Source organism: Pseudophryne corroboree, chromosome 6 (assembly GCF_028390025.1).
Source record: "Pseudophryne corroboree isolate aPseCor3 chromosome 6, aPseCor3.hap2, whole genome shotgun sequence".
NCBI classification, from domain to species: Eukaryota; Metazoa; Chordata; class Amphibia; order Anura; family Myobatrachidae; genus Pseudophryne; species Pseudophryne corroboree.
Window position 1 is genome coordinate 264,550,506 of NC_086449.1, and position 13,885 is coordinate 264,564,390.

At 42.2% G+C, this 13,885-nt stretch overlaps 1 protein-coding gene across 3 annotated transcripts in view; it reads right to left on the minus strand.

The window, feature by feature from the left end:
• Positions 1-13,885, minus strand: part of PDE8A (phosphodiesterase 8A) — a 462,427-nt gene that overhangs the window by 87,678 nt on the left and 360,864 nt on the right. For all 3 annotated transcript variants that reach the window (XM_063925983.1, XM_063925981.1, XM_063925982.1), the window contains exon 7: positions 891-969. In XM_063925983.1, the coding sequence (XP_063782053.1) occupies positions 891-969 (79 nt within the window). The remainder of the gene's footprint in view (positions 1-890; positions 970-13,885) is intronic.

Sequence of the window (13,885 nt, forward strand, 5' to 3'; positions counted from 1 at the left end):
TAGTTACCTGACCACTAGTGATACACGTGTATCCTCATACATCCAGCCTTAATACGCCATGTAGCCCGAGATGTCTGGTGTGAGTGAGCTGCCAGGTCCCGTGCAACTCTGCCAACATTGGGCATCTTTTTTTGCTGAAAAAGTGTCTTAGTCGCTACGCAACTAGGACGCACGAGGAAATTGTGCTGATTAATTTGATATATGACACTTGTATATTGTGTGTGACTGAGTTTGTATACAGAGTAGAACAGAACATGTATTGGAAAAAAGCTGTGGCTGCTACCTGTACATTGTAGCACTTTCTGTACAGATTCAGAGACTCAGTCGCACACAGATATACAAGTGTCATATCAATCAGCACAGTCTTCTGCGTCCAAGTCACATTGTGTTGCAAGAAAGACGCAGTTGTGACAAAAGAAAAAGCAAAATAAACACCAAACACTAGAAAATTCTCAGCCGACCTGGCGAGCCAAGAGGGGCTGTTTGGCGTGACTGCAGCAAAGATGTATGAGGATACATCTGTAGGTGACTCAGACACTTCTAAATCACATTATCATTAATTTGTACTGAACTGGGAACAGTCCAAATCACTAGTAATCCAGTAATTGTCTCATAGCTTGCTTTCTACTGCCTCCACAGCCAACATTACTAACATGTTTCTTGTGCAACACATTTGTGCAGCACGTGGAACAAACATGAGACTTGTTTACAACAAACATCAAACTTGTGGCTCTCCAGCAATTGTTTAACAACAAGACCCAGCATGCCATGCCAGGCTGAGGAGAACCAAGCTGAGGTTATCTACCAGTGCTCTACACAGTACAATGTAAGCAGTAAAACACATGTATCGCCATTAAGCTTTCCAGTTGCGATTACATATCTAACCGTACCTGTATTTTGTGATCCTCATTTGTAATTTCAATGGCTTCTTGACTCTTCTCTAGTGTAGTAAATAGTGAATTACAAGCCCTTAAAATAAACATAGTTACACAGTCACTGTGGTTGAAAAAGACATGTGTTCATCATCTTCCTTTCATATTCCTGATATCGGAAAGCATAGTAATAGAGTGTAATAAAGTTCATCCTCTACAGAAATTAGAAAACTACAGCAGTCCTACATACATTTTAGTGAGAGAAGGGATTCTTACATAAATGCTCAATTACTTTATGAGGGAGATTTAATAAGATGCGTGTTCCGTGCTCACGGCTTAACGTGTATTTTGCAGGATATTTTCATGAAACACGCTCATAATAGTTGTGCAATTCAACAGAAACAGCAAGTCGCGTATTACTTCTGCAGCATGTGACCTATGTGAAGTAGGTGGAAACGTGGGGAAATAATCCCGTGACCCCCAAAATGTGGCCTATAGGATAGCAGGACAGTGTACACGGCTGTTAGTGGCCCATAAGCAATGTACTAGAAGCAGCTAAATGGTGTACAATGTTTTGGAACTTTTATACAAGATTGAAAAAAGGATGGCCTGCTAGTGTATTTCAGCAAATATAAGTGTTTTGATCATTTTAGGGTACACTGAAATGTCTGAGTGTATATACAAGTTCACACAATTTTTTCTTTTACAAAAAACCCTGTTACTCCCATATGTAAGTTTAAAAACATATCTCTCATCAATGCAACACCTAACACATATAAGGGTGTATTCAATTACAGTCGGAACTGCCGTCTTGTGGGAAAGACGGCAGTTTCTGACTTTTTTAGGTGGGAAACTATTCCGACCTATTCAATTTGGCTGCCGTTTTTCCGACAAGTCGGAAAACACATGGATCGGCGGAATAGCCGCTGATCCACGTGTTTTGTCGGACATCACTTAACCCATTTTCTACTTGTTAGAAATAATGACAGGAAATACGATGTCTTTATTGGCCATATTTTCCTATTTAAAAACCTCTAAATACACTAAATAGATTATTATTCACGGAGAGGGATTGCCTAGATCTACAGCTCTGTGTCCTGTTATTTTTACATTAAAATTATTTCCCATAAATTTCACCTAGTCTGGAGCTGTGAACCAAAATCCGCATTAAATCCCATAGAGATCCACGTAAACGTAACACTGAATTCCAGGCTGTAGATTGACCCCGGAACTTCTGTGTGTGATCACACCACACTGGGGTGTGTTGTGAGTCATAGTGTGTGGTCTTGCGGCATGCCCCAGTCTCCCTGCATGAGAGCGGAATAGAGTCCCGGGAGGCGGAGCTGCACAGCTAGGCATTCGGGCATTTGCCAGAAATATTAAATGGCCAGTCCAGCCATGCAGATTGCTTATTAAAAATTGAAAAAGTCACGCCCATGGGTTTTTAACCTACATTAAGCAATTTTCATTCAAATCATGTTAATTAAATCATCCCCTATGTGTACAGTATTTACAAACAATTACATGATATCTAGCCCCCCCCCATGCATTTAGGCCTTGTATGCTGCTTTTGTACTTCTATAGTCTACCTGTTTTTTGTTAGATTCACTGAGTGTTAAGTAGTTCATAGGCCCTCATTCCAAGTTGTTCGATCGCAAGCTGCTTTTAGCAGCATTGCACACGCTAAGCCGCCGCCTACTGGGAGTGAATCTTAGCTTATCAAAATTGCGAACGAAAGATTTGCAATATTGCGAAAAAGACTTCTCTGTGCAGTTTCTGAGTAGCTCGAGACTTACTCTGCCACTGCGATCAGTTCAGTGCTTGTCGTTCCTGGTTTGACGTCACAAACACACCCAGCGTTCGGCCAGACACTCCTCCGTTTCTCCAGCCACTCCCGCGTTTTTCCCAGAAACGGTAGCGTTTTTTCGCACACACCCATAAAATGGGCAGTTTCCGCCCAGAAACACCCACTTCCTGTCAATCACACTCCGATCTCCAGTACGAAGAAAAAACCTTGTAATGCCGTGAGTAAAATACCAATCTTCATAGCAAATTTACTTGGCGCAGTCGCAGTGCAAACATTGCGCATGCGCAGTTAGCGGAACATTGCTACGATGCGAAGAAAATTACCGAGCGAACAACTCGGAATGAGGGCCATAGTCTGCATAGTAATCATAGTTTGCAGTTTAATTTGTATGAAGACCAGAATTAGAATCTAAAAATACTGTACTCGCATTCCAACATTCTAGCTGTAAAGGGTGCTGCGCAAGCTACTTCATAGCAACCCAATGGTTCCGACACAGGCAACCAGGAAGTTCAGCATTACACAGGAGCTTGCTTTAACGTTACCGTTACCATTACACAGGTCTTCATAATATTTGTATAGCTATGTAGCATATTCTCCAAAAATGGAGGAAATACAAAGAAATGGGAAATTGGTGAGAAAATTTTATATTCTGTAAAATTGTCAATGTAATTATTTCCTTCACTTTTGGAAATATGTGTTGTGGTTTTACTACAAGCACTTTTATACATTCAAACAAATTCATTCTACATCGCTAACTATGGGCCGGATGTAATGGAATGCGAGATGGCTGGGGCGCCAAGATTCCATCCGAACTCGTTTTTTTAAAGCAGCAAACCTTTACAAGGTAAAACAAGGTTAGTTTTGCCTTGTAAATGTTTGCTGCTTTAAAAAAAGTACAAGTTTGGCTGGAATCTCGGAGCTCCGACGGTCTCGCACTCCTTTACATCTGGCCCTATATCTGGTGCTACATAATATTACTTAAGATGCACTTGACTCTTACAAACTAAATTGGTTTGTCATCTGCCGTGGCTATAAAAAGTATTTGCATCTCCTTTTGGCATTTTTCACGTTTATTTGCTCACATCATGAAATAATATTTTTCAACAAATTCTTGCCGCTGATTCACACAAAATAATGTCTAATGTTACAACAGAAAAGTAAAAATGAAGAATATTTAATAATCACAAAATTAAAAAACAACTAAAAAAAAAAGAAAAGAGTTTATCCCCTTTGTCAAGATACAACGAATTAAATACTGTTGTATTCAGAGGTCACTTAATTGATTGAAGTCTTCCACTTTACAACTAAAATGTTCTTTTTAAAAATAAATTAACATAGCTGTGAGAGGTCCCATGAATGGTTAGGGCAGTGGTTGCCAAACTTTTTTGAATCACGGCGCCCTAGAGTATCAGAATTTTCACGGCACCCCTAGGCCAAAAGATTTTTATTGAGAGATTTAGAATAAATATTAAATGAAGTAAATTGTGTTTATATGTCATACTTAGGTTCAATTGTGTGGTTTGGGACAGGAATTACTTCTGTTTGTCTACATATATTATGATTGGCAGCCACCAGCATTGGTTTTGCCTATTACATTGACCATAAATAATTTAAATTGGTCCTGGACCACCAATCCAAGGCACCCCTGTAAGTGTCCTGAGGCACCCCAGGGAGACACGGCACACAGTTTGGGAACCACTGGGTTAGGGTGTTTCTTATGGTTTATCATAAAGTCAAAGAATATTCTAAGTAAATCTGACACAAGGTTATAGAAAAGAATTAACCAACGTAAATTAAACATCACTGTCAATCTCATCATTGAGAAATAGAGAGAATATGATACAAAATATAATCTATTGATCAATGTTAAAATTCCCAAGTAAGGGACTAATTCAGCATGGGTTGTACAACCCTTTACACTAGCATGCGGGGGGACGCCTAGCACAGGGCAAGTCCGCCCCGCATGCCGGGCCCTTCCCGCTACGCTAACATGCGAACGCAGATGGCTACCCACCATAAAGCAGCAGCTGCGGCCCATCCCCGCAAATATTCTCCCTGTGTTTACGTGGGTTTCCTACGGATACTCCGGTTTCCACCCACAATCCAAAAATTAGGTTAATTGACTCTCAACAAAAATGAACCCTAGTGTGTGCGTGTACATATGCTTAGGGCAGACTAGATGGGCCAAGTGGTTCTTATCTGCCATCAGATTCTATGTTTATGGATGGGATGCATGACGCATTGCATTTTGCATTTAATGCATCCTGACACTCATCCTAAGCATAACATTGTTATTTAAGCTGTACTGCATATTTGAAGACAAATGCAAGGACAGCTCTCATGGTAAGAGTTGTCAAATGCAATAGAAGGACTTCTGGGTTTAGGGCCTGGGAGGCCTTCAGTGCATGTGTTGAGTGACGCATGCACCGCGGGGGTGGGGGTGCTGGGAGGCATCCGATTGGTTTCCTCTCAGGGAGCTATGCAATAGAAGCCCACAGGCATTGCCCACCGCATCCAAACTCTGGAATGTGTGGCATTCTGGAGCTTGGTGCATGTGAGAAAATTGCGCAAACCTCCGAAAACTGCATTTTCAGAGGTTTGGTCGAAGTTTTAATTTTTCTGCATTCCACCCTCTAAGTTTAACACCAACAATACAGATGACAGTGTATCAGGAGAGGGACTCAGGGGGTGATTCACTATGGATCGCATAAGCAATCCTCCATGCAGTTTCCCCGCATGTGCAGAACAGGTCCTGCGATGTGATCGCAGTAATGCGAGCGGCTCTGCCCGATTGACAGGCAGAGGTGTTCGGATGGAGGGACCGATGGTAGCAATGTTCATCTCACCTCATCGCACCTCCGCCTGCATCTGCATTGCTAAGGACTGCAATCACAAAGCTGCTGCAAACAGCTTTGCAATTGCAATCCTTAGTAAATCACCCCCTCAGTTAAGTGTGAGCAAAAGGGGTGAGTTTAAATACAAAAGTTTCAATAGAGAGATGGAGCAGTTACAGACGGCAGGAAACGTACATTATGTTTATTACATTCTGAAAAGTACAAATGCTGAAATGTAAACATGAAGTTTCCAGCTGGATAGCCCTGGCCCGTTTTGCAATACAAACCCTAACGTTCTGCTCATTATAGGACACATATGCCAGGCAGAAAGGGGTTGAATTGCTGAGCACCATCAGATTTTTAAGAACACATCAGAAACATTTCCTCTACTATGCTGCTGAAGATTTCAATGAAAATCAAATGCAGAAAAAAAAGTATGTTTCCATTGGCTCAACAACAACATTTTCATTCATTCATTTAGCGTAATAGTTTTCCCAGAATCCTGTGGTTACAGATCTTTCCGTTCAGCTGTGCTGATCTACGGTCCTAACACAGACAGCAATTAGGAGATGCGGCTTCATTGTTATTTAACCCTGAAACTATCTGTTTTTGGTGTTCAGTATTTGGTGCATCCATGGATCCTCCTATTGGCACCTGAAAATGGCGTATTCATATGCATGCACCTTGGAAAAACACATTTTCATCTACTTTTACGTGAGTTTCACAATGGTGAACATCAGTGGCGTAAGTTCGTCCCAGTAACCCGGAGGCGAGATAAATATTGGTGACCCCACCCCCACCCTATATTTCGATAAGTGTGTGTGTGTGTGTGTGTGTGTGTGTGTGTGTGTGTGTGTGTAGTGTTCTGAAAAAAAAAGTATACTGTATATATACATTTCATTGCCTTTTATTTTAAATCACACATTTCTAAGCAGTCATACCCAGGATTAGAAGCCATGACCTGTTACACTGACAGCAGGCACTTTACTAATGGAGCTGTTTGCTCCTGTATAGGAAGCAGGAGAATTCTTACTATACGAAGTTACGTGTAATTGTGAGAGAAGTAACTTCATGTAGTTAGAATTCTCATATTTCCTATACAGGAGCAAATAGCTTCATCAGTTATACCACTTTTACACTCGCAGGAAAGTTCATTCCCGGGAATGTGTCCCGGTATATTTGCCGGGACACATTCCCGGGAATGACCCTTTCACATTAGCGGGCTGACCCGGCATATTGCCGGGTCAGTGACGTCACCGCCGAGTCTCCCAGAGGCGGTGCTTGGAGATAATCTTCTCCAAGCACCGCCTCCTCCTATGAAGAGAACGGGTGCCGGGTCGCCTTGACCCGGTATACCCGTTTACACTGGCAGCTTCCCGGGACGGTCCCGGGTTCAACCCTGCTTTTGACCTGGGATGAAATCCCGGGATGCTCGTCCCGGGAAATTGTCCCTGTACCCATTTACACTGAGAAGAATCCCGGGATGATGCGCGTTCACGTGCAATATCCCGGGATTTTTCTGCGAGTGTAAAAGGGGTATAAGGTGTCTGCTTCCAGTGTAAAAGGTCATGGTTTCTAATCCCGGGTATGACACTTGTAAAATGTGTATCTAAAGTATAATAAAAAGGGTGTGATTTGTAAGGTACAGGGACCAGTGAGGCAATTGGCTACTGATAAGAGAGTAGCAGCTATCAACTTAATTTAATGGTGTCACAGAATGGGAGGAGAGGTGCCCCCTTCAGAGCAGGAGCCAGGCGGCAGATGACTCCGTTGCCTCCCAGAGTTACGCCTCTGGTGAACATGTCTGTACCTAACATATTCTCAGCTGCAGGATCGTCCCATTGTTGAACATGCACAGTTATCATGAGCTCTGAAGGAGTTAAAGGAATTACTCTGTATCGGTTACCTTCTCATAATATTTTAGATTACAAATTGAAACACCCATGTGATTGGGACATGAAGGCACTCTTTTCTCTGGGTGGTACATAATATAAAACGAATAAAGCAAGACAATTACAGGGATCCCAGATATACTAAGTACTGTAGGGTGCTTTATGGAGCTCAGTTCTGCTAAAATACTGTACTGTATGCAAGGATTCAGTATGTTTTACCGGCTGACAGGATGCCGGCTGTCAATATCCCGACAGCGGCATCCCACCCGCCAGAACTGGAAGTGGAGCAAGCGCTAAGAGTTCTATTTCGGGCTTGCTGCGTTCGCCACAAGATCTACTCCCACTCTATGGGTGTCGTAAACACCCACGAGTGGGAATAGGCCTGGTGCACCGGGATTCCGGCTGGCGGCATTGTCTGCTGCTGAGATTCCGGCGTCGGTATGCTGACCACCGGGATCTCAAAAGCCGGCAAATTAAACGCATCCTGCATGCAATGTGATTTCAGAATTTTAGTAGAAGAAAGGGAACTGTCCTGCGAAAACCAGGAATATGGGATCTTTAATTGTAGGCTATGTATTAAACATAGGGGGTAATTCCAAGTTGATCGCAGCAGGATTTTTGATAGCAATTGGGCAAAATCATGTGCACTGTAGGGGAGGCAGATATAACATGTGCAGAGAGAGTTAGATTTGGGTGGGGTGTGTTCAATCTGCAATCTAAATTGCAGTGTAAAAATAAAGCAGCCAGTATTTACCCTGCACAGAAATAAAATAACCCACCCAAATCTAACTCTCTCTGCAAATGTTATATCTGCCTCCCCTGCAGTGCACATGGTTTTGCCCAATTGCTATCAAAAATCCTGCTGCAATCAACTTGGAATCACCCCCATAATCAACAACCAATATTTCCATAAGCACAAACCTATGACATTTGACTGTGCAGTGGTTCCTGGCCAAGTGTTTGCTGTGGCATTCTGTTACTTGTGAGCCATCTTGTGGATGAGAGACAGAGCTGCTTGTTACATTTAATATGTAATAAAGGGTATCCAGACATCACACTAGAAATAGGTCGACACGACCATTAAGTCGACATGAACAAGGTCGACATGCAAAGAGATAGACATGAGTTTTTCAATTTTTTTTCTTTTTTTGAACTTTTTCATACTTTACGATCCACGTGGACTACGATTGGGAATGGTAACCTGTGCCGAGCGCAGCTGCGAGGGGACACGGTGCACTAACTGGGGTTCCCCATCATTTTAAGAAAACGACACCCCGAAAAATGAAAAACTCATGTCGACCTTTTTTCATGTCGACTTAATTGCAGTGTCGACCTAGCCACTGTCGCCCAATAGGTGTCGACCTAGACACTGTCGACCCTGGGTCCCATACCCGTGATAAAGCCAGCCCTGTTTTTTGTCTACGGTCTGTCAGATGTCTGGGAGAACATTAGTTTGTGTGTAATAATAAATGAAAGAGATAAGTTAACTCTTTTTTTTCCGTGGATACTTGAACAATGTATGCGCGATTTACTCTCTGTCCTGCATCATTCTGGGTGTAGTAATAGGTGCTACAGACAAAGAATAATGGTGCTGTGAAGGGTGAGTTTAAGTGATAGATCAATGTGTACATTGCAAAACGCATGAGGAGGGGGGGAAGTGATGGACACCATGTACATCGCACCCACCGAGATCACTAGTTTTACATCACACCCAATAAAGGTGTGCAGGAAAACATATGATGTCAGCACTACCATAAAATAGTCAATATGTATACAGCCAGATAAGCTTACGCAGCACTTGAAATACACCCCTCTCCCAACCCCACCCAAGAAGAATCACTGTGCAAAAGTGTAACCAACACACAGGGCCAAATGTAATAGAGTGAGAGTTTCAGAAAGTGAGAGATTTGGTAAGGTTTTTCAGTTTTTTTAAAAAGTGGCAATCATTTACACTGCAAAACCAGGTTGATCTTGCTGTGTAAATGATTGCCATTTTAAAAAAAAACTGAAAAACCTTACCAAATCTCTCACTTTCTGAAACTCTCAATCTATTACATTTTGCCCACAAAGTCCAAACGTCTAGACTCCAGTCCAGTACCACACGTTTCATGTTGCTCCAGAAATGCTGCTCATTTATGGCTTTAGGTAATTATGAGCGTGAGGGCAAGGTGACATTGCATGTGGCAATTTTGCAAAGGTGGATATTTTTATTGCATTACATTTTTCTGTTTTATCGAAAGCACAGGTAAGGAGGGTCTGCATGAAGTAAAAAAAACACAGTAACCAGGCTGTTACATTTGCATATAACCCGAAGGTACATTTTGCTAAATTTGAAGCGCATACTGTAGATGATATTTATTAAAGCTTGGAGAGAGATAAAGTACCAACAAATCGACTCCTTACTGACATTTTTTACAGCCTGAAGCTATTTGGTCAGTACTTTATGGGGTCTATTTACTAAGCCTTGGATGGAGATAAATCTGACGGAGATAAAGTACCAGCCAGTCGGCTCCTAACTGCCATGTTACAGGCTGTGTTTGAAAAATGACAGGAGTTGATTGGCTGGTACTTTATCTCCATCAGATTTATCTCCTTCCAAGACTTAGTAAATACCCCTATATCTCTCTCCACTTTATCTTTCACGCTTTGATAAATACTCGCATAGTAGGTTAAAATTTGTACTTGCATTGTAGTGCGGCCACTTTGCCCGATGTACTGACCGCCATACTGTTCAGTAAAGTAAAGTGAGTCATTTAGTGCCAAATCATATACATTAAGTAGAAGATATATGTGTGGACAACACACTGATGCATTGGGCAGCTTGCTGCCTTATAGCACTGAGGTCTTGGGATTGATTCCCAACAAGGATCGTTCTGTGTGTAGTTTGTATGTTCTTCCTGTGCTTCTATGGGTTAACTCCGGGTAATTCTGTTTCCTCCCACGATCCAAAAACATACTGGTAGATAAAATGTCTTCTGACAAACAAATTAACCCTACTGTACTGGGGCATGGACTGGTGGGAATGACTAAATATTCTCTGTAGAACTCTGCGGAATATGTGTGTGCTATATAAATAACTTAATGAATAATTAATAAATTTAGCAGCACATCATTTTAAGTGATTATAATTAATTTATTTACCTTTATTATTTATGATTTTGTGTGTCTTAATCTAAAAAATAAGAAAATATATATGTCACTTCTTATGTAATTGTTAATATAATGGCAGACTTTGTGTGATGTCATAGATTACTGATGCAATAATGTCTAAAAAGTTCTATGTGACTTCCCATTAATATGGTGTCACTTGTTTTATGAACTTTGGGTCTGATTCACCATCATATGCAAATGTGTGCCCGTACTGAATGATTATCGGCAGACTGCGCATGCGCTGCAAATGCATTGTGTGCACGCGAAGGCCAAAATACAATCGATCTGTGTTTTCAGCCTAAGTGCAAATCGATCGCATTTTGTTTGGCATGTTACCAGCGATCGTGGGTGGTAACATGGCGTTTGTAGGGAGTGGTTGGGAAAATACAGGCGCATCATGGCTGTCTTTGCAGCATGTATCTGATGTCATCTATGAATGCTGCGAAGAAAAACACGGCGCCCTGTGCGACTGCATTCTCATTATTTTGAGTAGGCATGGGTCTGCCGCAACTGTAAATTGTGCACATTTTTTGCGTATGCATTGCGATCCTGCTATTGCATACACAGATTTGCCATCTCACCGGTGGGCGTCTTTTATCCTTTCTGGTAGGCTCTTCACATGCGATTTTTATATATGATATATAGATATATATATATATATATATATATATATATATCTCAAGACAAAGGATTTCTTCCAATCATGTACGTCTCACAAAAAAAGTATAATCTTGCATGAAAAAATAAACATTACAGTTTTTACTTTGTCACTACTTATTTCACACAATATAAGCCAATATAAAGTAGTGATGTGTTAAATAGTAAGAACTTACTGTATATTCTGCATAAATAAAGTAATTTGCACCTGCTAATCAAGTGCATTTTATTAACTAAGGGTTACTAGCGCTCTAGAAAATCAGAATCTTTGGCAATTTGGTGTGGCGCTTTCAGGATTCTGCCAACACTACAGTGTCTAGGAGAAGTAACTGCTGCATCTCACAAGTCCATTATTTAAATAAGGAAGTATAGAGATGATTTCCAGCCAATGGACCAGGATGCCACTCAATAACTGAATTTACCATACATTGTACAGTAAAATGTAAGGCCATCTGATTACTGGACCTTGGCCGAAACTGGATCGGGCAACAGGACAAAACACATAAGCACACAAGCAAATCTATAAATAAACAGCCAAAAGAGAACGGCATCAAGGTTTTCAAATAATCAAGTCTACCTCAAACCTCAACAGTATTTTGAGGTCATAGGAGGATCAGAAGAGGTCTTTGTTAAAACACATGCCCCTAGACATCAATAAACTGAATCAGTGTTGTAAGGAAGAGTGTGCCACAAATCTTGAAAGATAATGGGGGTCATTCCGAGTTGATCACTAGCTGCCGTTGTTCACAGCGCAGTGATCAGGCTAAAAACCGGCATTTCTGCGCATGCGTATGCACTGCAATGCGCACGCACGACGTACGGGTACAAAGTCCTTTGTGGTTTTGCACAGGTTCTAGCGACGTTTTCATTCACACTGGCGGCCGCAAGAAGATTGGCAGGAAAGGGGCGTTTCTGGGTGTCAACTGACCGTTTTCAGGGAGTGCTTAGAAAAACGCAGGCGTGCCAGGGAAAACGCAGGTGTGGCTGGGCAAACGCTGGGTGGGTGTGTGACGTCAAAAGCCAACCCTCCAACGCACACGAAGAATAAGTTCAGGGCTGGTCTTGTTTTGCACAAAATGTTTTTGCAGGCGCTCTGCTGCACAGGCGTTCGCACTTCTGAAAAGTGAAAATACACTCCCAAGTGGGCGGCGACTATGCGTTTGCACGGCTGCTAAAAACTGCTAGCAAGCGATCAACTCGGAATGACCACCTACGTACAAGACAAGAAATGAGAACTTCAGCTTATAGCTACTAAAGGTGGTCCTATATGCTACTGATTCATTGGGTGTAATTACTTTTTCACACATGAATTATTTTTGTTGTCTTATTTAATGTAAAATCTGTCATGGGTTATTGTTCATCTCACAGTAAAGGGCCCTACACATATCACGATGCGCCGCCGAGGTGCCCGACGGCCGATACGGCCGACGAGCGACCCGGCGGCGGGGGGGCAGTGACGGGGGGAGTGAAGTTTCTTCACTCCCCCCCGTCACGCGGCTGCATTGAAGTGCAGGCAAATATGGACGAGATCGTCCATATTGGCCTGCATGCACAGCCGACGGGAGACCAGCGATGAACGAGCGCGGGGACGCGCATCGTTCATCGCTGGAGTCTCCACACTGAAAGATATGAACGAGTTCTCGTTCATTTATGAACGAGATCGTTCATATCTTTCAGAAAATTGGCCAGTGTGTAGGGCCTATAAGAACACAGATGTAATAGAGACTGTAGAAATAGAAAACAGTGGTGCATAGTGCAATCTAATGGCAACATTTTAAAAACAAAACAAAATGGAAGCTACAGTATTTATGATGCCAAAATGGCATTGCACAGCGCAAAATCAGGTATTTTCTTTTTATTGATCCAATTTGTGCAAATCGATCATTGCCTTTATTCCTGCCACCATGCATCGGATTATAACAGAAAAATGGCAATCTCAGAGGGACCGAAGTTTGCACAAGTCAAGGGGAGAATAAAATTCCCTATCTAAGAAGAAAGAAGTGCACTGCACTGCCTAGTCTGGATAAGCAGTGCAAAAATGACGTCATACAGTATTTGTGGAGCCAGATTACTGAAATGAGATAAAGGGTTGCAGAGGTCGTATTTTAGGGGTGACTGGCCATTTTCAGTTGGACGGAGTTATTTCTTGAAGAGCACAGTTGAATGGCTTTTGGTCTCATCTTATACTTTTATTGGTGGCACTTTTTGCCTTCCTGTTTCCCTTCCATGAAAACACTTATAGCAGCACTCTGGGCAATGGAATAAAAAGCTCCATTTGCACAAAAATGACAAATGTAATAAAGACAGTCCCCAGTGTTCCCTAATGGTTAATGATTATGTTCCGATGTCAATGGGCATGACTCAATTCACTAAAAGTTGAACGGTCCTGGGAATTAGCTCCCGGCGCTATTCAATACAGTGCCATGTGATACTCAACGACAGGATTTCTTCTCGCACCTACGGAGGGGTGCAAGCAAAAATCCGTCATAAGTGCCGGCGTGATGCTGTTTTCTGCCCTTAGCGCAGCAAAATAGCGTTGTGCCCGGCACTTAAGTCAGAGAACGGTGTTTAGTCCAGGAGAATGGGCATTCGTCGACTTACCACTGCGTTGTATTGAATAGCGCTGGTAGCTAATTCCCAGCGCTATTCATCTGTCATCGAATTGAATCGAGC